Raw genomic sequence first — 24,231 nt, 5'->3', positions numbered from 1 at the left:
GGAAATGCTAAACAGAAGGACTAACTGTAAAGTCCTGCCGCCCTTCACAGGCGGGAGCAAAGAACGTGGAATGCAAGCCAGCCCTACAGATCAGGGCAGCTGCCCACTGTCCAGCCAGGGCGGACAACTAGGGCAAAACGCATGCCGCGAAGCAGAACAAAGGTTCCTATTTGTGATGAGAGGGGCACTTCCTTCCACGCAAGCAACAATTCCTCACTGACCTGCAAATGAATCAGGCCTGAGTCTCTAAGACTGGTGCAACTGCCTCAACCCCAGCCTTGCCAGCAAAAGTGAGGCTGGGATCAAAGGACGTATGGCTGCTGCTCTCACACAAGAGACCAGAGCCCTGCGGGATTTTGACATCTTTCCGCAGGGCCTGCAAGATGGAGCTGTTCCGCCAGGCCTTTGGTCGGGGTTCAGTCTGATTCTTTTCTTTCCTAGCCCGCTCACAGGTCCTTTATAAGACCAGTGGTAACATTTGGCCCTGGAGAATATTAACCACTCTCAATTTTACCCGCAGACTGCCATCTGTCCAGATTTTAATTTGCTCTGAAATAATTTTAATATGTATTTTAATTAATCGATTGCCTGCTTTTATGTTCTTATGTTCTTTGTATACGGTGTTAGTTTTATGATGTTAGCCGCCCTGAACCTGGCAATGGCCGGGGAGGTAAAGGTAAACGGACCCCTGACCATTAGGTCCAGTCGTGGCCGACTCTGGGGTTGCGGCGCTCATCTCGCTTTATTGGCCGAGGGAGCCGGCGTACAGCTTCTGGGTCATGTTGCCAGCAGGACTAAGCCACTTCTGGCGAACCAGAGCAGCGCACGGAAACGCCATTTACCTTCCCGCCAGAGCAGTACCTATTTATCTACTTGCAGTTTGACGTGCTTTTGAACTGCTAGGTTGGCAGGAGCAGGGACTGAGCAACGGGAGCTCACCCCGTCATTGCGGGGATTTGAACCGCCGACCTTCTGGTCGGCAAGTCCTAGGCTCTGTGGTTTAACCCACAGCGCCACCCGTGTCCCTTTCGCCAGAAGTATGGATGGGCATCTATGTCCCGGTTTCTGGTTATTATTTTTCCCAATCTTAAGTTCGGTTCCATCACATTTCCGCATTAGTTTGCAATTTTTCTTGGGGGAAAGTTCTCATGAAAATTGATGAGCATTTTATTACGAATTTGACACTCCCCCCCCCCCCCAATATATGTACCTCGTGCAATGGATTTTTGTACGTCATATGCATATGTATGCACATTTAACCCTAGGATATGTATATTCATTTGCAGTTTAATCGACTGGAGAACTGCATTGCAAAATTCGGAGAAGTGTAAATGTCAAAGGATGGCTGCTTTGGCTCCCATGTTGTTTCGGGGACGTGTGAATCCAGTATACCTGAAGGAGCGTCTCCACCCCCATCATTCAGCCCGGACACTGAGGTCCAGCTCCGAGGGCCTTCTGGCGGTTCCCTCATTGCGAGAAGTGAGGTTACAGGGAACCAGGCAGAGGGCCTTCTCGGTGGTGGCACCCACCCTGTGGAACACCCTCCCATCAGATGTCAAGGAAATAAGCAACTACCTGACTTTTTGAAGACATCTGAAGGCAGCTCTGTTTAGGGAAGTTTTTAATATTTGATGTTTTATCATGTTTTTAATATTCTGTTGGGAGCTGCCCAGAGTGGCTGGGGAAACCCAGCCAGATAGACAGGATATAAATATTAAGCTGTTGTTGTTGTTGATTTGCCATTAAATGGTAACTGAATCAAATTTATCTCCCTCCTCACCGGTCAGCAGCAAATGCCTCTTAAGGCTGAATATCTGGTTCCTTCTTCAGTAGAGAAGCCATCAACCTCGCTTTGAGAAGCACAGCGACACTGCAAATTAAAACTTGTTTTGACTGTCATTTCCATTATTTCACGGAATAAAGAGAGCTGCCTTAACGCCAAGTCAGTTCATTGATTCATCTAGTGGATTATTGTGTACTGTAACCTTCTCCAGATATTATAGGACTGCAGTGCCCAGCATCCCTGACCCTTGGGCTAAGCTGGTGGAGACAGATGGGAGTTGTAGTTCTGTGATGTCCAGAGGCTGTTCTCCTCTGATTGGCTGTGGCTCCTGCAGTTCTCCCTGAGGCAAAGATGGAACCTGGAACCTGACACCTTTTGGAAAGCAGGCAATTCAAGAGATTTGAACTCAGGACGTTCCGCTTCCAAAATTATGGCCCCTCACAAAGTCTGGAGACAGTTAGGAAGTGGCCTTGGCCAGAGCTTTAGCAGCTCACACACTGCCTCTTCCAGGATTTCCCAAACTTGGATCTCTTTCCAGCTGTTTTTGGACTACAGTTCCCATCATCCCTGACCTGCTAGCTAGGGATGATGGGAGTCGTAGTCCAAAAACAGCTGGAAAGAGATCCAAGTTTGGGTAACACTGGCCTGCTCCACTTCTCAGGAGTAGGCGATCTGAGGATTGTGTCCCAATAAAACGTCCCTTCCAACTCAACCATTCTATGATTCTCTCTACACTAAACCATCAACAGTTCTCCACAGCCCTTCCCCGAACTACCTCAAGATCCCAGAGATCGAACTTTGGACCGCCTGCATGCAACGATGCCTCTTTCCCGTAAAATCCATTTAAGCACCTAGTCCTCATGGTTCTGAGCAGATTGAAACAGCAGCGCAGGTGCCTTAAAACTGAGTCAGGGCCACAGAGCTCCACATTGGCCCAACCTGCTGGCAGAGGCTCTCCATGATTTCAGACATAACTGGAAGCGCCAGGAATCGAAACCTGCAAAACTCTGCCACCAAACCGCCGTCTTCTCCAACGTCCCTCCAATGTTTAATGTGGAGCTCTTCGGTTTCAGAATCCCCCGGACGCCGCCGATTCCGTTAAGAATTTGATGCAATGCCTGGAAAGGAACGTCAGCCTTTTTGTACACATTTGTCAATATTTTAAACCTATGTCTACATGTATATACAAACATACATTTCACACAGCACTGTTATAACGGTGTGTGTACTTTAAGATGGCGGCAGATGGCTCCTCTGCAAATATGGGAGGAGCACTCCTCAATCTCTCAACCCTTCTTCACCCATAGGATTCAGAAGGCGCGGTGCAGGCAGGAACAGCCCCTGGCACCCAGGCCCCATGTGGAACCATCCCCGTAAAGATCTCCAGCTTGGGCTCCAGAAGACCACCAGGCAAGAGATCTCTCTTGTTTTCGATCCGCTGCGAAGCTTGGAACGGCGTTCCTCCAGCCAGCTGCGTCGAGAGTGCGCCGGTTCCTCCATCGCGGCAGCGCGGCGGGCTGTTCCGGCGAGGCCCTTGACAGGATTCCTTGCACCGCTGGAATCAAGAGCTTCCCCGCCTCCCCACCAGTTGAGGAGGCCCCAACCAGACGCTGGCTTCTCTTGGCCTCCGTTGACGGCCCTGAGGTAGACTTAAAATCCAGTTGTCTCCTTGGCTGCTCCAAGCGGGGATGTCCTGGCGGTCTTCTCCTCGCGTCCTCTTCCACCTTTGGACAACCACCCACACGCCAGCAGCCTCTGGGCACCGCTGGGTGTGCTGCCAGGCCCCTCCTCTTCCAACCTTTGCTCCATCACACGCAGCCGCACTCTTTGGCCGACACCTCATTCACCGTGTAGTAGCGGTTCCCCGCGTCCAAGAAGGAGACGTCGTCGTCGTACGACAGGGGGCGGCAGCACGGCCGGGCCCTCACCTTCTCCTTCTTGATCTTCCGCATGCTCCTCACGTTCTTGAGGGACAGGTCGTAGTTGCGCACGGCCGAGTCGCAGGTGCCGCTGCAGTAGCGGAAGAGGACCGTCTCGTCCGACTTGTACCCGAGGCCCAACTCGCTGACAGTCACCTCCAGCTCCTTGAGGGAGCAGGGCTTGTGGCGGGCCTTGGCGCGTTTCATCCGGTTACCTGCTTTGGCAAAGAGCGGCAGTTCGTGGCCCCCAGAATTCATGGACTGGCTGTACCTCTCGATCAGCGTGGAGATGAGGTGGCGGATTTCTCCCTCCGTGTAGCTCTCGAACAACGTGCTGTCTGGAATTTTTTTAAGAAACGACAGAAAATTAGAATAATTATAATAATAATATAAGGGACTCGGGTGGCGCTGTGGGTTAAACCACACAGCCTAGGACTTTCCTATATTGCACAGAGCCTAGGACTTGCACTATATTATTTTCCGTTCAGCAGCCTAACAGCCCATGGACAGAATCTGTTTTTTAGCCTGTTGGTACGAGTGATTATGGGACGCTGTGGGTTAAACCACAGAGCCTAGGACTTGCCGATCAGAAGATCGGCGGTTCGAATCACCGCAACGGGGTGAGCTCCCGTTGCTCGGTCCCTGCTCCTGCCAACCTAGCAGTTCAAAAGCACACCGGTACAAGTAGATAAATAGGTACCGCTCCGGCGGGAAGGTAAACAGCATTGCCGTGCGCTCTGGTTCTCCAGAAGCGGCTTAGTCATGCTGGCCACATGACCTGGAAGCTGTACACCGGCTCCCTCGCCCAGTAAAGCGAGATGAGCGCCGCAACCCCAGAGTCGGTCACAACGGACCTAATGGTCAGGGGTCCCTTTACCTTAATAACAACATAATAATAAAATTTTATTTATATCCCGCCCTCCCCAGCCGAAGCCGGGCTCAGAGCAGCCTACAAGAATAAAAGTAAGATAGCATTCTAAAATCAATTCATTTTAAAATCAATTCAAAATCAGATTAATGGCAACCATTGGGCTAGAGTTCTGTGGAGATTGCCAAAGGAGGGAGTCAGGCTGTGCCCTGGCCAAAGGCCTGGTGGAACAGCTCCGTCTTGCAGGCCCTGCGGAAAGATGTCAAGTCCCGCAGGGCCCTAGTCTCTTGTGACAGAGCGTTCCACCAGATCGGGGCCACAGCCGAAAAAGCCCTGGCTCTGGTTGAGGCCAGCCTAACCTCCCTGTGGCCCGGGACCTCCAAGATGTTTTTGTTTGAAGACCGTAAGGACTATACTGAAATGGCAAAACTGACCGGGCGACTCTGGAATCAAGAAGATAATGACTTTAAAAAAAAGAATGGGAAGAACTTATAACTTATTTAGGAGACCATTGTTAAACAAATAAAAACGTCTTGTAAAGAAACGGGGGGTGGGATGGATAATTCAGAGAGATGAAAACTGTGGAGAACGTAATGATATGTAGTTTTAGAATAATTATTCCTTCCAGTAGCACCTTAGAAACCAACTAAATTTGTTATTGGTAGGAGCTTTCATGTATCTGAAGAAGTGTGCATGCACACGAAAGCTCATACCAATAACAAACTTAGTTGGTCTCTAAGGTGCTACTGGAAGGAATTTTTTAATTTTAGTTCGACTACGGCAGACCAACACGGCTACCTACTTGTATCTAGAATAATTATGTTAAGGACCCATGCAGGGGATACGAGGGGAACTTGTGAGATTCAGAGAATCTCATATATGGATACGGTAAAAGTTTTTTTTCTTTAAAAAGAACCCAAAACTCTCCCATCCACCGCCACAAACATGGGGCGCAGCCCTCCAGTTTTATTTTTGCATTAAATACCCTCCCCACCCCACGCCAGTGTTCTGTTTAGCACGCTCCGAGTATCCAGCGTTTTTCCACGAAGGCAACTTGGCCTCCGCTCACAACCTGGATTTAACAGCCTCCATGAAGCCTCTGAGGGCCTTTAAAGGACCCAGCGGCCGGAGGCTTTTATTCCATTCCCAGGCAGGAAAGAACAAAAGGGAACAGCAGCATCTGATTCCAATGACCATTCGCCGCCGGTAATTCGCTGGCACCAAATTGAGGAAGGGCCCAGAAAGCTCGGTTTGAAACAGTCAGGGTTTGCTTGCTTGCTTGGCACGTTGTCCTAATAATAATAATAATAATTTATTATTTTGCCGACAAAGGTCCGTATAGTTAAAGCTATGGTTTTCCCCGTAGTGATGTATGGAAGTGAGAGCTGGACCATAAAGAAGGCTGATCGCCGAAGAATAGATGCTTTTGAATTCTGGTGCTGGAGGAGACTCTTGAGAGTCCCATGGACTGCAAGAAGATCAAACCTCTCCATTCGGAAGGAAATCAGCCCTGAGTGCTCGCTGGAAGGACAGATCCTGAAGCTGAGGCTCCAAGACTTTGGCCACCTCATGAGAAGAGAAGACTCCCTGGAAAAGACCCTGATGTTGGGAAAGATGGAGGGCACAAGGAGAAGGGGACGACAGAGGACGAGATGGTGGGACAGTGTTCTTGAAGCTTCTAGCATGAGTTTGACCAAACTGTGGGAGGCAGTGGAAGACAGGAGGGCCTGGCGTGCTCTGGTCCAGGGGGTCACGAAGAGGCAGACACCACTAAACGACTCAACAACAATTTATTATTTATACCCCGCCCATCTGGCTGGGTTTCCCCTTCACGTTGGGGAAGGAGGCCCCATTGGGGCAAAGTTAGCACTGCCCCTCCAAGTTTGTTCAGCCAGCCAGACCCCCCACCTGCTCGCCTTCTTACTTACAGCTTCCTTCTCCTCCTTACATAACCTCCAACACTCCTCAGATGAAAATAAGGACATTTCTCACTCACCCCCCTGCCAACTGACCCCCCTTGACCTCCCTTTTTCCCCTGTTGTTCTCCTTCCCTCTCCCCGCTGAAACTCCCGCACCCGATCGGAAGCCGCATCGGACAATCGGGTTCCAAAAATAGTTCGCAAACCGGAACACTCACTTCTGGGTTTGCAGGGTTTGGGAGCCAAAACATTCGACTCGCACGGTGTTCAGCATCCAAGGTACAACTGTATTATTATTATTATTATTATTATTATTATTATTATTATTATTATTATTATACCCCATCTATCTGACTGGGTTGCCCCAGTGACTCTGGACAGCTTCCAACATACAGTCATACCTCGGGTTACAGACGCTTCAGGTTGCGTTTTTCTGGGTTACGGACACGCCGAATCCCGGAAGTAACGGAATGGGTTACTTCCAGGTTTCGGTGGCCGCGCATGCAGAGAAGTGCTACATCAGGCTTTGTGCATGTGCAGAAGCGCTGAATCGCAACCCAAGCGTGTGCAGACGTAGCGCTGCGGGTTGCGAACATGCCTCCCGCACGGATCACGTTCGCAACCTGAGAGCCCACTGTATAGAAACATTTCTGGAGGGTGATGGGATGGAGGTGGGGGTTGGAGCACTTCACTCTTCTCCCGGTGTGTGCAATTGGTAGCTTACAGGAATGCCTAAAGGTAAAGGTAAAGGTAAAGGGACTCCTGACCATTAGGTCCAGTCGTGACCGACTCTGGGGTTGCGGCGCTCATCTCGCTTTATTGTCCAAGGGAGCCGGCGTACAGCTTCCAGGTCATGTGGCCAACATGACTAAGCTGCTTCTGGCGAACCAGAGCAGCGCACGGAAACGCCGTTTACCTTCCCGCCGGAGTGGTACCTATTTATCTACTTGTACTTGACGTGCTTTCGAACTGCTAGGTGGGCAGGAGCAGGAACCAAGCAACGGGAGCTCACCAGGTCGCGGGGATTCGAACCGCCAACCTTCTGATCGGCAAGTCCTAGGCTCTGTGGTTTAACCCACAGCACCACCCGTGTCCCTTCACAGGAATGCCTAGATAGAGCTAGACCAAGGCCTTCTTCACCCATCCCTAAGAGGGAGTCCCTTGCAGGCTGAAATTTGGTTTCTTCCTCCTGCATGCCCATGCCCTTCTTAAAGCGAGGCACCCAGAACTGGGCTGGCAGCACTCTGTCTCCCCTTAGTATCGTGCTTCTGACTGAGATCAGCCTTGTGCCCCCCATCAAAGTCCCCCTCTCTCCTTCGCAGCTGGAATTTGGAGGCATCCGATAACCGCAAAAAGCCTGATCTAATCGTATACACAAACCCACCCCAATCAACTGCCTTTGAAAGTATTCTAATCCATAGACAAACGTGCAATTAAATCCATTTTTTCGGGGGGGGGGGTAGCCAAATGTAACCAATCTCAGAGGCAACCATGTCCCAGTCAAACAGTCCCCAAGATTCATCTAATCTCCCCATCCCATCCCAGCTCAGTAGGACGGGTCTGGATTTGATTCTATGCTATCATAGGAAATCTCATGCTACCATACACAGTTTTCTAAGCGGGGATTTGCAGATGCAATTACATCAATTTTGCGCGCATGTGTGCAATCGCATAAATTTTGCGTGCATGTGTGATGAGTCGATTTAGCCTCGAGTTTAGGATCTCTGTTCAGGAGAGAGTTTTACACCGGGATATGCTGCATAGAAGCCCAAGTTTATAATGATCAAGGTAAAGGGACCCCTGACCATTAGGTCCAGTCGTGGCCGACTCTGGGGTTGCAGCGCTCATCTCGCTTTCAGGCCGAGGGAGCCGGCGTACAGCTTCCGGGTCATGTTGCCAGCAGGACTAAGCCGCTTCTGGCGAACCAGAGCAGCGCACGGAAACGCCGTTTACCTTCCCACCGGAGTGGTACCTATTTATCTACTTGCACTTTGGCGTGCTTTCAAACTGCTAGGTTGGCAGGCGCAGAGACCGAGCAACGGGATCTCACTCTGTCGCGGGGATTCGAACCGCCGACCTTCTGATCGGCAAGTCCTAGGCTCTGTGGTTTAACCCACAGCGCCACCCTTGAGGAACCATCTAAAGAGGCCACATTGAGAACACCTTAGGTTCACACCCAGCTCTGTCTCATAAACACTAGTGCACCCTCCCAAACAAGCCTACTCATTTTCCACCGGGAGAAGGAAGGGCTGAGAGCCCAAGCTTACACTGGGAGATCAGCGACCCGCGGCGTCCCAGAGCCCTTGGGTGCCTCCTGTGGCCGTCGGCGAGCGAGGAAGACGACGAGGTTCTCGAAAACAGCGACGAGGAGAAGAGGGTGTGCTCCTGGCTCCTGGTGAACAAGTCTCTACAAACCAAAACGGACAACATGGAACTGAAGAGCATCGAGGCTATAGCTGCCAGCTTCCATACCTTCATCTTAGACCAAGTCAGAACATTGAAACTCTGCAAAACAGGCAAAAACGACAGTCTTTATTACACCGGCGTGGGCCCTGGTATCCCTGCCCCACCCAGACCCCCTGCAATAGCATTCAAAAGAGGAGCACGTGGCGTTGGGGGGGCTTCTCCTCCTCCGAAAAATGCAGAAATGGATAAAAGCCTCCTATCCAAACAATAACTATCAGTGCAGGTAAGGGCGAAAGATTAATTTTAATTTTTATCATCTACAGTACTGTCTTATTCATCTTATAGGATGATACGTTGATTATTGCCTTCATTCTATGGATCAATGGTCTCCTTAGACAGCAAAATTCCTGTTTTAGGGGTTAGTTTAAAAAGTCTGGAACGGATTAATCCATTTTGCATTACTTTCTATGGGAAAGCAGGCCTTGGTTTTGGGACACTTTGGTTTTGGAACAGACTTCCGGAACGGATTAAGTTTGAGAACCAAGGTACCACTGCAGCGACACGAGCAAGACAGAGTACCATATGTTTAACACACATTTAAAGCAACGAACTATCCATATTTACCTTTCCTCCACTCTTTCTGGGTACAGTGGTACCTCGGGTTAAAAACTTAATTCATTCCGGAGGTCCGTTCTTAACCTGAAACTGTTCTTAACCTGAAGCATAACTTTAGCTAATGGGGCCTCCCACTGCTGCCGCCGCCACGCAATTTCTGTTCTCATCCTGAAGCAAAGTTCTTAACCCCAGGTACTACTTCCAGGTTAGCGGAGTCTGTAACCTGAAGTGACCACTGTATGGTCCACACTTTAAATCTCCGTGTCCAAGCTACCCCCCTTTTTTTTTGCTTCATAGCTTTCCCTGCAAAAACCCACTCCTTAAAGCTGAATCAGAGAAAACATCAATCCACCAAAACCCCAGATTGCCATTTGCTCCGATGGAGCGCTAAAGAACAGGCTTTTGCAGAGCTTTCAAGTACTTCCCTGTTCCTAGAAAGAGCAAAGCTAAAATTTAAGCACAGCTAAGTCCTGCTAAAAGTAAAGGTAAAGGGACCCCTGACCATTAGGTCCAGTCGTGACCGACTCTGGGGTTGCGGTGCTCATCTCGCTTTATTGGCCGAGAGAGCCGGCGTACAGCTTCCGGGTCATGTGGCCAGCATGACTAAGCTGCTTCTGGCGAACCAGAGCAGCGCACGGAAACACCGTTTACCTTCCCGCCGGAGTGGTACCTATTTATCTACTTGCACTTTGACGTGCTTTCGAAGTGCTAGGTTGGCAGGAGCAGGGGCCGAGCGACGGGAGCTCACCCCATCGTTGCGGGGATTCGAACTGCCAACCTTCTGATCGGCAAGTCCTAGGCTCTGTGGTTTAACCCACAGCGCCACCTGCTACTGAGTAGGAAAATGACAGGCAAAGCCACCCACTGGATTCATTGTTAAGGAAGAAGGCAGGTGGGCATGGAGGAATCTAGACTGTGGTTGGTGGGGCAGTGCCCCATCCAATCTAATGGACCAGCCTCCAGAGACGAGAAGCAAAGGTATTTAGGTCCTCTTTGCACAGCTCCCCTGGCTGTTTGCGTCCCAATCTCTCTGCAAAGAGCAATGTACAGTGGTGCCCCGCAAGACGAATGCCTCGCAAGACGGAAAACTCGCTAGACGAAAGAGTTTTCCGTTTTGGAGGTGCTTCGCAAAACGAATTTCCTATGGGCTTGCTTCGCAAGACGACAATGTCTTGCGAGTTCCTGCTGGTTTTTTTTCCCCCTCCCCCCTTTTTCTAAGCTGCTAAGCCGCTTATCAGCTCATCCGATAAGCCGCTAATAGCGCTAATCCGCTAATCCTTCAATGGGCTTGCTTCGCAAGACGAAAAAACCGCTAGACGAAGAGAATCACAGAACGGATTCTTTTCGTCTTGTGAGGCACTACTGTACTTCCAAAGCATTTTGTAGCCTGTTATAGGAATTCTAAGGTCTCATTCAGATATATATATATATATATATATATATATATATATATATATATATATATATATATATCTCCTATGTTCATAAATGTACAAGGCAAACACATACATAAGCATATAAACCATGTGTCTGAAATAGTACAGGAGAGCAATCCTGAAACCATTTTGACTCTCCCAAATTGACCTCAAATGTTTCTCTGCAAGGAGGGAGGAAATGGGAAAAGCCTTCTCATTGTCTTTTTGCTTTTGCAAATCCTGTCTTAAGGGCGTATTTGTGTATGAATAGGGTGAGCCTGTGATCTGGATTCAGGAACTGAGTATTTACCATCACTGAAGAATGGCCAGGGTGCCCAGATAAAAGCAATCAGTGGCCATTAACAGGTTTCATGCCAGACAGGATTCTGCTATAGACCGCCTCTTTTGTGATGTATGTGTATTTTGTCTTGAGCTACAGCGTAGGCAGTTTCAAATGTCTGTATAAGAGCTTGCACACCAATGTTCTGGCTTCCTCCACCCTCCTGCGTGGGGTGAGTGGAGACCCTGTTGCAACAGTTTAATAAAGATCAGGCTTACTAGCTGCTTTGCTTCTCAATATTCTCTGGTTGGCCTCTGTTATTTTCTCCTACCGATAGAAAACCTACATAATGACTCTATATGGGCTCTTGGGTACCCCATAAAGGAAAAGGAGCAGTTTTTTCTGATGGCAAGCCCCATCCCCAGTTTTGCACAGTCTTGCAAGGGCCTCTGCTTTTCATCTGACAACTCGGTTTTCGCAAGGCTTCTTTCGATTTGATTTAATATTTCTATTCCGCTTTTGCGACAGCAAACACTGAGCCTCGTGGGCTTGCCGATCGGAAGGTCGGCAGTTCAAATCCCCGTGACGGGGTGAGCTCCCGTTGCTCAGTCCCAGCTCCTGCCAACCCAGCAGTTTGAAAGCACGTCAAAGTACAAGTAGATAAATAGGTACCGCTCCAACAGGAAGGTACCGTATTTTTCGCTCTATAACACGCAGATTTTTTCTCCTAAAAAGGAAGGGGAAATGTCTGTGCGTGTTATGGAGCGAATGTGTGTCCCTGGAGCCGAAAAATGAGGCAAAAATCAAACCGCGCTTCAGGGAGAAGGGAGCTCCGTGAGAGAGGAAGCTGTTCTTTCCTGCATTCTGCCTCAGGGTCTTACTGCCCGCCCTGCTCTGTTTCCTTGCTGTGTTTGCTCAAACGGAACAAAGAGCAGGGGAAGCCCCTCCCCTCCAGGCAAGTAGAGAGGAGAGCAGAGCGTCGCTCTATCCTCTCCCTGCTCCGGAGGGAACAATGTTTGTGAAGGGAAGAGAGATTACAGGTTCGGCTTAAAATTCTGATTTGACTTCCTGCTTTTTGTTTTTGGAGACACACAGCATTCAAATATGCTTTCTTCCATTTAAAAGGATGAAATCCTTAAACAGTGTTTTGCCTGTAAATTCATGCGATCTGGAAGATTACAGTGTCTGTACCTCTTAAGGGATGGCAAAGCTTAGGTTTCGCTGCTAAATAGTTCTTAATGCAGTTAAAATGCTTTCTTCTGTCATGCTGGTGGGAGGGAGAGAGAGAGAGAGAGAGCGCACGCTGGCTGGCTTGGGTGGGTGGATGGGGGGAAACTTTTGCCTTCCTTTCCTCACGTTATAGCCCTCTCCTGCATTCTTAGCCTTCTGTGTTTTTCCTTCCCTCCCCACTTAAAATGTGGTTACAAAGCATGGATCCTCAGGATCTTTGCATTGGGTCACCCCAAATTCACCATCAGAGCACACAGCATGTCCATGGCTACAGCCTGCCCCCCCAAAATCACGCACCCATTGTTGCCTGGGGCTGCAATGGTGCAAAAACGTGGTTACAAAGCATGGATCCACATGGATCCTCAGGATCTTTGCATTGGGTCAGCCAAAATTCACCATCAGAGCACATAGCATGTCCATGGCTACAGCCTGTCCCCCCCCCAAAAAAAAATCACGCACCCACTGTTGCCTGGGGCTGCAATGGTGCAAAAACGTGGTTACAAAGCATGGATCCACAGGGATTCTCAGGATTTTTGCATTGGGTCACCCCAAATTCACCATCAGATCACATGTCTGTGGCCACAGCATGAAGCACAAAAATGATACGTCCACTGTTTCATTCAGAATATTTTTTCCCTTGTTTTCCTCCTCTAAAAACGATGTGCGTGTTATGGTCAGGTGCGTGTTATAGAGCGAAAAATACGGTAAACAGCGTTTCCGTGCGCTGCTCTGGTTTGCCAGAAGCGGCTTAGTCATGCTGGCCGCATGAACTGGAAGCTGTACACCGGCTCCCTCAGCCAATAAAGCGAGATGAGCGCCGCAACCCCAGAGTCGGCCACGACTAGCCCTAATGGTCAGGGGTCCCTTTACCTTTATTAGAAGCAAACAAACATTGCAATCGCTAGACTGTCAAATGCAGGAACGTTATAAATAGGGGAAGCAACAAAAAATTAGCTGATCCTAGCAGCCAACCCGTCAGCGCTGTAGAACTTTCTGAAAGCAGTAGCTGCCCAAATGGTGTCCCACAAGAAACCAGTCAGTTAAAAACAATGAATGGATCTTCCGTGAGCTCTAAGCGGTGGAGAAAGCTGACCGTTGTTTCTCTGTATGATTCACGGTCTTAGGCTTGCTGCCAGGTTCCAGATCAGTAACTCATAACCATGCTTGCTCTCGGTTAAAATTCGCTAATAAAAATGTCAGCACAACAGATCCCTCGTTACATTCGCTTCGACTCGAAAAGCAACTCCTGATGTTAAGCAGAGACTCTGAGACCGAAGGTTACGAAAACGGTTCGTTTTGGCAAGCAGAGTTTGCTTCCCACCAAATCTTACCACCTAAAGTCAGTTATAACCCTACCAGAGAGCTAATAACATTAAAGAAATTACCATATTTTTTGCTCTATAAGAGCATAAGATGCACCTAGTTTTTGGAGGAGGAAAACAAGGAAAAAAATATATTCTGAATCCCAGAAGCCAGAACAGCAAGAGGGATCGCTGTGCAGTCCCTCTTGCTGTTCTGGCTTCTGGGATAGCCGTGTGAAGCCTCTTCAGGACAGCGGATGAAGGCTCCCCCAAGAGACGTGCTCCCTTTAAAGAGCACGTGGAGCATGTCTGCAGCTCTTGGGGGCTTTTCCCCGAGGAGGGAGAAGGGCAGCCCCCAAGAGCAGCGCGCACACTCCACGCGGCTCTTTAAAGGGAGCGCTGAGCAGAGCCTCCCGCTTGCATTTGCTCCATAAGACGCACACACATTTCCCCTTACTTTTTAGGAGGGGAAAAGTTCGTCTTATAGAGCGAAAGATACGGTATTTCCAGTTCTCATTTAAAGGTGTTTCTACCTAATTCACGGGACGCGGGTGGCGCTGTGGGTTAAACCACAGAGCCTAGGACTTGCCAATCAGAAGGTCGGTCATTCGAATCCCCGCGATGGGGTGAGCTCCCGTTGCTCGGTCCCTGCTCCTGCCAACCTAGCAGTTCGAAAGCACGTCAAAGTGCAAGTAGATAAATAGGTACCGCTCTGGCGGGAAGGTAAACGGCATTTCCGTGTGCTGCTCTGGTTTGCCAGAAGCGGCTTAGTCATGCTGGCCACATGACCCGGAAGCTGTACACCGGCTCCCTCGGCCAATAAAGCGAGATGAGCGCTGCAACCCCAGAGTCGGCCACGACTGGACCTAATGGTCAGGGGTCCCTTTACCTTTACCTAATTCACACTTCCTGGATCCAAATGCAGCCATCCAAATTTCTTTGAATTTTCCAGTGTGGTTTCTAGAAAGTGGAATTGTTGTGTGTTAACTTGGAGTGGATGTTTTGGCGGGAAAAAATCTCTATATAGCTGGCAGATGAAGAGACAGAATTTCTCTCTCTCTCTCTCAATCCCTTCCCTTCCTTTTCTCCCCTCCTTTCGGTTTGTGTTTTTATTTAGATTAGCTTCTATTATCTCCAATAAAAAAATTGGATATTTAATATTAAGCTTTATTTCAAACTTTAATAAAATATTGGGGGGGAGAGGGAGAGAGAGAATTTTGCAATGCAGTTCTCCAGGCAGATAATTACAAAATTGCATACAGTTACAGATAGGTAGCCGTGTTGGTCTGCCATAGTCAAAATAAAAAAAAAATTCCTTCCAGTAGCACCTTAAAGACCAACTAAGTTAGTTCTTGGTATGAGCTTTCGTGTGCATGCACACTTCTTCAGATACACTGAAACAGAAGTTGCCAGATCCTTCTATATAGTGAGAAGGTGGGGAGGGGTATTACTCAGAAGGGTGGTGGGAATGGGAGATTGGCAGATAGCTGAGATGAGCCTGTTGACGAAAAATGGCTTAGTCATGTATAACTCATTACCAAACTTAAAACCATGGAGAGACCTGGTTTGAACAAAGACATTGGATTCTTATCTCATTATACATGACTAAGCCATTTTTCATCTTCTCACCCCTTGCCTTTTCCTGTAAGACCTATTGCAGTCGTTAAGAGTCGTCAACAGGCTCATCTCAGCTACCTGCCAATCTCCCATTCCCACCACCCTTCTGAGTAATACCCCTCCCCACCTTCTCTCTATATAGAAGGATCTGGCAACTTCTGTTTCAGTGTATCTGGAGAAGTGTGCATGCACACGAAAGCTCATACCAAGAACTAACTTAGTTGGTCTTTAAGGTGCTACTGGAAGGAATTTTTTTATCTCTCCTTACTAGTTCCCTCCCCTGCATAACTGGAGCGTCTCACCTCTCCTCTTGCCTCTGATGGCAGTTCCCTGACAGCAGGCATAGAAAAATGCATGTATCAGTGAATATAAGATACAAGCATGCATTGTCTTTGGGGGAAATATATGCATTACGTAAAAGCAACCCAGTGCATCCTGATACATCAGGACAGGATTGTACCCAATCCATATGTCCCTCCATCCAGCACAATTACGATTAAACCAGCTGTGTGTCTAGGTGTCCACCTGCAGGGTCCGTATACTGAAATAAACCAGTGAGCCAGCGTGGTGTAGTGGTTAAGAGCGGTGGACTCGTAATCTGGTGAACCGGGTTCGCGTCTCCGCTCCTCCACCTGCAGCTGCTGGGTGACCTTGGGCCAGTCACACTTCTCTGAAGTCTCTCAGCCCTACTCACCTCACAGAGTGTTTGTTGTGGGGGAGGAAGGGAAAGGAGAATGTTAGCCGCTTTGAGACTCCTGAAGGGGAGTGAAAGGCGGGATATCAAATCCAAACTCTTCTTCTTCTTCTAAATGAAGAGGATGACTCATATATAGGGAAGGGGAATCTTTTGCCCTCCAGATGTTGTTTCCACCATTGCCATTTCTGAACAGTGGCCATGGGTGAATGCAGAGAAGGGGTGGGAAACAGGGAATGTTCTTTCACAAGTGGTGGACTTGTAAAAGAGTATTGGGAAATGATATATAATGAATTGGGGAAAATGTTTAAAAGTACTTTCCCCCCCCCAAGAAAAAACCCCCAGAGTCCTTTCTGTTGGGGATAATTAAGACTGAAATTCCCAGGTGTCAAAAAAAGGTTATTTATGTATGCCACTACTGCGGCCCGTGTTTTGTTAGCCCCAAAATGGGAAACGAGCGAGGTCCCAAGCAAAGAAGAATAGCAACTTAAACAGATGGAATATGCGCAGCTTGCAGACTTAACAAATAGAATAAGAGAACACGAAGAACATATGTTTATAGAAGATTGGAAAACGTTTATTGAATATATGGGAAATAACTGTGTACGGCTGAAAACGCTGGCAGCATTAAGAGAAACTCAACAGTGTAAATAAGTTTTGATGGATGCAATAATGGAATACGGAATGGTTTAGTTTTTGTAAAATATGCAGGGATTTATGATACGCAAAATGAACCATGGAAAGAGAGGAAGGGAAGTCATTGATATTTTAAGGATGTTTAAATGAGTATTTTTAATTGTAAAACAGAATATATATATATAAAATGGGAGGAGGTGGTGTCGGAAGCTGAAGAGGCAACAGGGTTTAGTGAGCAGGGAGATTCTGTGCCAGAGAGCAGTGCAGGTTCAGAGGCAGAAGCAGAGGCTGGAGAGAAGGGAGGCCAGGAGACAGAGGCGGAATCTACACACATATAATAAACGCTGCGAAAATGCTTTTTTTAAAAAAAAAAAAAAGGGTTTTGAAAAATACGCTGAATTCTGCATAGCTCACTGTCGCCATCTAGTGTCGCATTTGTATATTGCGCCTTACAACACATTTAAAACGTTTTATTTGCAGCTGAGTCCAGAGAGGAGGCTGGCTGCTGAAGAAGCCAGGGAACCTCACCCTCCTGCTGCAACCTGCTCCCTCCGCCCTGGTCTCCCACAGGGGTACGAAGAGGGCGATGCAGAGACAGAGAAGACGCCAGAGTCTCAGATTGCTTGGGAAGGACCTGGCGGAGGAGGAGATTCAGGGAGCTGAGGAAAGGCCTCCATTCCTTGCAACTGCCTTGTTGGGGAAAGACCCACTGGGAAGAGTTGCCATTCTCGCTAGGCCTGCTCTGTTTTTGTTTTGGCGAATAGTTAACTTCGCTGGCACCTTGTGAGTTATTGCTGTCCTGCCCATAGCTGTCAACCATCCCTTATTTGGTGGGAAAGTCCCTTATCCCAGCGCCGTGTCCCGCTGCTGTCCCTTATTGATGATGTCCCTTAAATTTCCCAGGTTTCAAAGGAAGCAGCTCATCTCCCTCCCTCCCTGCCGGCCAGGGAGGAGGGAGGCTCCAACTGTGTTGCTTGGCTGCGTTGCTCACCCAATAAGGAGTCTAAGGACGACTGGGGGGTGGAGCTTGCATGCCTTGTGCCTGGGGACTCGCCTTTGCTCAGCGCTTCCCAGCGGAGAGGCGATGGTGGTTTCCCTTGCTGCATCCCCTTTGCCGGGTTGCTGCGCTGTGGGAACCGCCGCTTGAGGCTTCGTTGGGCTGCTGGCTGGGCTTTCTGCCTTTGGCTCAGAGGGGCTCAGAAGTTGAACATACCTGTGCTTGGAAAATTCCTTATTTTGGCTGCTGATCCCTTATTTTCGAGGCTGCTGGTCCCTTATTTTCAAATCTGTAAGTTGACAGCTGTGGTGCTGCCCTGACAACAGGCTGGCTGAGATTGATGGGAGCTGAATTTCACCAACACCTGGAGGGTCCCAGGTCCCCAGACCCTGTGCCACGGAGACATGGAAAGGGGCAGTGCTTACTGCCTCCTTTCACACAGTCTAAAGGTAAATGATCTTGAGCAAAACAACCAGACGTTTAGGGAGAAACTGGCAAAAGCACTGATTTCTCTGCTGGGGAGATAGCCTTGCCAGAAATTAATGTTCTTGTTGCCGATGATGAGGCCCAACCAAACATTGCATGCGCGCACACACACATGCACACACGCCATTTGCCCGAGGCCCGTCAATCTCTCCCATCAAATGATAAGCAGCAATTATTCTGATGATTAAGACATGCCCCCAAGACAAGGCGGGTGAGGATCTCCGTGTGCCAGCTTAATTATTGCCCCGGAGGGGGGAAAACCGAAATGAAAGACGCGAAGGCATTTGGGAACTGAAAGGAGAAAGGAGGCTGTGTTCCTCGTGCCTCTGACACACGCCACTCCCCAAGTGACGTCATTTCCCCCCATCCCACGGTGAGCCCGTTCGGCGTGGCACGCCCAGCTTGCACCCTATGGCAGCATCTCGTGACTCGTATCCAAATTAAATAGGCACCCGGCCCTTGTACTGACTTGCTGGATAGAGTGACTCTGTTTTTGCTCTTTCCAGGGCTCCCCAGATTTGCGGGGGGCAGGGAGTTCTCCACCAGCAGCCTGGAAAATTGGTGGAGCCATCTCAAAGGCTTGAATGCTACAGATGAATCAGTTTCTTATTTTCTACATATCCACCAGCATTGTTGTCGTTTAGTCGTTTAGTCATGTCCGCCTCTTCGTGACCCCTGGACCAGAGCACACCAGGCACTCCTGTCTTCCACTGCCTCCCGCAGTTTGGTCAAACTCATGCTGGTAGCTTTGAGAACATTGTCCCACCATCTCGTCCTCTGTCATCCCCTTCTCCTTGTGCCCTCCATCTTTCCCAACATCAGGGTCTTTACCAGAGAATCTTCTCTTCTCATGATGCGGCCAAAGTCTTGGAGCCTCAGCTTCAGGATCTGCCTTCCAGTGAGCACTCAGGGCTGATTTCCTTCAGAATGGAGAGGTTTGGTCTTCTTGCAGTCCATGGGACTCTCAAGAGTCTCCTCCGGCACCAGAATTCAAAAGCATCCATTCTTCGGCGATCAGCCTTCTTGATGGTCCAGCTCTCACTTCCATACATCACTACTGGGAAACCCATAGCTTTTACTATACGGACCTTTGTTAGCAAGGTGATGTCTCTGCTTTTTAAGATGCTGTCTAGGTTTGTCATTGCTTTTCTCCCAAGAAGCAGGCGTCTTTTAATTTTGTGGCTGCTGTCACCATCTGCAGTGATCATGGAGCCCAAGAAAGTAAAATCTCTCACCAGCATTACTCGGAGGAAAATAGGGACGTCCTATTCCATCCCCTCCAATGTTTCTCCCATGAAAATAGGGACGTCCTATTCCATACCCTCCAACGTTTCCCCCATGAAAATAGGGACGTCCTATTCCATCCCCTCCAACATTTCTCTTTTGAAAATAGGGACGTCCTCTTCCATCCCCTCCAACATTTCTCTTTTGAAAGTAGGGACATCCTCTTCCATCCCCTCCAACGTTTCCCCCATGAAAATAGGGACGTCCTCTTCCATCCCCTCCAACGTTTCTCCAATGAAAACAGGGACGTCCTATTCTCCATCAGGAAGCTTCTCCTGCGTTTGATCTCTCCCCCCATAGACATTGTCTACACATCAACCTCTGTCCCCTTGAGCCAATTGCAACCTCTCTGCCTCACCGACCTTGCAGGATCGTTGTAAAGAAAAAAATGTTTGAGGGAAGGGATCTTGTACAAAACCTTCGACAGATGAAGGGAATGAATGAAACTTGTAGCTCTAGTGTGCCTTGAGTCCTTGTCAGGGGAAATTGCCTGGAAATAACCAACCACAAACTTGTGGAGGAAGGAGGAAAAGGAGGAGGCAAGGTCTCCCAATGGCTTCAAGAATGGTTTATCTTATGATAAAAGTCTGCACAGTGGTACCTCGGGTTAAGTACCGTATTTTTCGCTCTATAAGACGAACCAGGCCACAAGACGCACCTAATTTTTGGAGGAAGAAAACAAGAAAAAAAATTCTGAATCTCAGAAGCCAGAACAGCAAGAGGGATCGCTGCGCAGTGAAAGCAGCGATCCCTCTTGCTGTTCTGGCTTCTGGGATAGCTGCGCAGCCTGCATTCGCTCCATAAGACACACATTTCCCCTTACTTTTTAGGAGGGGAAAAGTGAGTCTTATAGAGCAAAAAATACAGTACTTAATTCGTTCCGGAGGTCCATTCTTAACCTGAAACTGTTCTTAACCTGAAGCACCACTTTAGCTAACGGGGCCTCCTGCTGCTGCCACACCAGCAGCAGGAGAGTCTGTAACCTGAAGCGTATGTAACCCAAGGTACCACTGTATATATATTTTTAATGGTTTATCTTTGAACACCATTTGCTGGGCTAGGGGGAAGTAAAATGCATGACATCAGATGTACCCATTTTAATGTGTCCCTGCTGGGCTCTCCTTATAGATTTGAGGAGGACCAAAAGATCAAGATCAAGGGAAGTAATAGTGCCACTGTATTCTGCTCTGGTCAGACCTCACCTGGAACACTGTGTCCAGTTCTGGGCACCACAATTCAAGAAGGACACTGACAAACTGGAACGTGTCCAGAGGAGGGCAACCAAAATGGTCAAAGGCCTGGAAACGATGCCTTATGAGGAACGGCTAAGGGAGCTGGGCATGTTTAGCCTGGAGAAGAGGAGGTTAAGGGGTGATATGATAGCCATGTTCAAATATAGAAAAGGATGTCACATAGAGGAGGGAGAAAGGTTGTTTTCTGCTGCTCCAGAGAAGCGGACACGGAGCAATGGATCCAAACTACAAGAAAGAAGATTCCACCTAAACATTAGGAAGAACTTCCTGACAGTAAGAGCTGTTTGACAGTGGAATTTGCTGCCAAGGAGTGTGGTGGAGTCTCCTCCTTTGGAGGTCTTTAAGCAGAGGCTTGACAACCATATGTCAGGAGTGCTCTGATGGTGTTTCCTGCTTGGCAGGGGGTTGGACTCGATGGCCCTTGTGGTCTCTTCCAACTCTAGGATTCTATGATTCTATGAAAAGAAGACTTGCCCGCAGGCCAAACTGTCTCACGGAACCCAAAGCAGACATTTCTTACAGCAAGCGCTGATGGATATTTGCGAACTTCTGAGATGCACCCTCCTTCCTTCATGTCTAGACGCAGACTAAATCATCCGTCCCCGGCTGTTGAAATTGTGACGTCGCGGTGGGCGATGGGAGGGTGCAGCTGCCAACAGCTTGCAAGGATGGAGACATCAAAAAGTTGGGAGGAACAGAATTGGTGCCCGAAGTTCAAAGGGCTGTTGCGCGATGATTCATTGCCTTTGAGCCACGAGTGCTCAGATCACGAACTCTCCATCCTTGGAGGTTTATAAGCAGAGGTTGGATCCATAGCTGTCAACGTTTCCCTTTTTTTAAGGGAATTTCGCTTATTCCCAATAGGATTCCTCGCAAGAAAAGGGAAAAGTTGACAGCTATGGTTGGATGGCCATCTGTCATGGATGCTTTAGCTGAAATTCCTGCATTGCAGGGAGTTGGACTAGATGACCGCTGGGGTCCCTTCCAACTCCAGAATTCTCTGATTCTATGAAATCTCTCTCTCCTGAGTTCTGGAGTTCAGAATGCCTTGCTCTCGCTTCCCAAATGCGACTCTGTTCCCCCCATTTCCAGACTGGAGAATGTTCATGTGCAGGAGAGCTGGGTTTTGGCTCACATCTGAGTTCAGGAAATGCGAATTAAGTCAGTTTATATTAAAATTGTGGGCTGCATGAATTCCCACCCCTGGCCATCCCTCCTGCCCTGCTTAGGAGCTTCGCAATGGAGCATGACTGTGGAACAGCAAAGGAAACTTGTGACATGCAAAACAGAGGCACAGTGGTACCTCTAGCTGCGGACTTAATTCGTTTTGGGGTGCCGTTTGCACCTTGAAAAGTCCGCAACTATAGCATCTCTTCTGCACATGTGCACGGCTTGATCAAGTGCTTCTGTGCAAGCGTGATGTGGACAGATCGCTTTTGCGCATGCGAGAGGCACGCTGATCACTTTTGTGCATGCGATAAGCATGCAGATTGCTTTTGCGCATGCAAGAAGCGCACAGATCGCTTTTGCGCATGTGAGAAGCATGCAGATCGCTTTTGCGCATGCGAGAAGCATGCAGATCACTTTTGTGCATGCGAGAAGCACGCAGATCACTTTTGCACATGCAAGAAGCATGCAGATCGCTTTTGCGCATGCGAGAAGCACGCAGATCACTTTTGCACATGCAAGAAGCGTGCAGATCACTTTTGCGCATGTGAGAAGCATGCAGATCGCTTTTGCGCATGCGAGAAGCATGCAGGTCACTTTTGCGCATGCGAGAAGCACGCAGATCACTTTTGCACATGCAAGAAGCGTGCAGATCGCTTTTGCGCATGCGAGAAGCACGCAGATCACTTTTGCACATGCAAGAAGCGTGCAGATCGCTTTTGCGCATGCGAGAAGCACACAGATCGCTTCTGCACATGCACGCATGGCGAACCCAGAAGTAAACACTTCCGGGTTTGCTGCGTTCGTAAGCTGAAAGTCCGTAACCAGAGCGGAACACAACTAGAGGTACCACTGTACTATTTAGAGATGTCAGATCACTCAGTCACAAATGGAATTGGGAGCAGAAATTTGCTGCGGTTCACCTGCTCATCCAATGTCAGGAATGGAAACCGGGCAAGCATTCGCTGTTGCCCACAAATATTATGTAAATGATTACATTATTTGCTGCATCGCTTTTGGCATTTCCCTTTCAGCGAAACGCACCATAATTCATTGCGTCCGTTTTGGCAATAGCGGATAGCGAGACAAACAGAGTAAGTCTTAGCAGAACCCGAACCACAGTGGAAAGGAAGACACACAGATTGTGACGAATGCCATGAAATTCGCCGCATCCTTTCATCCCTGAACGAAACCTATCACAAAGAGAGCTTTAAACGCAGCACTATGTTTTGCAGGATCTGTTAGCAATTTGGTGGAATGAGCCGGACAGAACAGGAGAGCGGTCCCAAATCAAGCTTTTTCTGGCAAGAAACAGACACTTCTAGGAAAAACAGTCCTTTCCCTTTTTAATGGCCTTTTATAACATGTTAGGCATTGTGTGACTCTCCCAGTGCTGCCGCAAGACTCAGTGCCCGCCTAGCAAACCGCCGGTGCCAAAAACACGACGAAGCTGAGTTTGTTATTGTGCAAAATCTCCCGAGAGGTGACAGGGATTGGGGACAGAGCGAAACAGCCAAATATGGGCTCCTTCAACTTTGAGCCTTTTCGCAAGGCGATTCTGGGGCTGATAAATCCTACCCAATTTGGTCAAGGCAGTGTTGAGTGTGCAAAGGCTAATCCTGCAAAGGGCCGGGAGATTCAGGGTGGATAAAAGTAAGGACTTCATTCAGCACGTAGTTAAGTGATGGAATTTGCTTCTCCCAGGAGGCAGTGATGGCCAGCAGTTAGATGGATTTGAAAGAGGATCAGAGCAGAGTACGTTTAGCCTGGAAAAGAGGAGACTGAGAGGAGATATGAGAGTATCTTGAGAGTATCTTCAAGTATCCCAAGGGCTGGAAGAAGGAGCAAGCGTGTTTTCTGCTGCTCTGTTTGAAAGAGCCGCTCCTCCTTACAGAGGGGAGGAGTTGTGAGCAGGGGCGTTTCCCGCATTGGCAGGGGGCGTTCCAGCCCCTGCCCAGCTGGCTGCCGCGCCGCGCCGCGCCCCCAGGTAGCCAACCAACCAGGTGGAGGCGAGGGGGCGGGGTTTTGCCGCTCAAACGTGGCCGCGGCAGCACTCCCCTTTCATTCCGCTGCTGGTTTTCGTCGGATCACCCACCCACCCTCCCTTTAGTTCACTGCTTGGTTCTTGACATTGCTATGGACCTGTGGTTGGTCGCATTGGTTGTCCAAGGGGCCCGGTAGGAATTTTTATCCAACTGGTAAATTGGCCACCGGCCACTTGGTTTTTTGCCTTGTTGTTGCTTAGTCGTTTAATCGTGTCTGCCTCTTTGTGACCCCCTGGGACCAGAGCACGCCAGACACTCCTGTCTTCCACTGCCTCCCGCAGTTTGGTTCAAACTCATGCTGGTAGCTTTGAGAACA

General features: G+C 48.8%; 1 protein-coding gene across 3 annotated transcripts in view; it reads right to left on the bottom strand.

Moving 5' to 3' along the window:
• Nucleotides 1-3,182: 3,182 nt before the first annotated feature.
• The window catches only part of NRTN (neurturin), a 62,964-nt gene continuing 41,915 nt past the window's right edge, over nt 3,183-24,231 (bottom strand). For 2 of the 3 annotated variants that reach the window (XM_081178076.1, XM_081178077.1), the window contains exons 2-3: nt 8,757-8,994; nt 3,183-4,040 (exon numbers count right to left, since the gene is read on the bottom strand). In XM_081178076.1, coding sequence (XP_081034202.1) covers nt 3,592-4,040; nt 8,757-8,967 — 660 coding nt within the window. In that variant the 5' untranslated portion in view covers nt 8,968-8,994 and the 3' untranslated portion in view covers nt 3,183-3,591. The remainder of the gene's footprint in view (nt 4,041-8,756; nt 8,995-24,231) is intronic. The other variant, XM_081178078.1, reaches the window with a different exon arrangement.

Source organism: Podarcis bocagei (genome assembly GCF_964188305.1).
Source record: "Podarcis bocagei genome assembly, chromosome: 18".
In the NCBI taxonomy this organism is placed as follows: Eukaryota; Metazoa; Chordata; class Lepidosauria; order Squamata; family Lacertidae; genus Podarcis; species Podarcis bocagei.
This window is presented reverse-complemented; position numbering and strand designations above follow the sequence as displayed.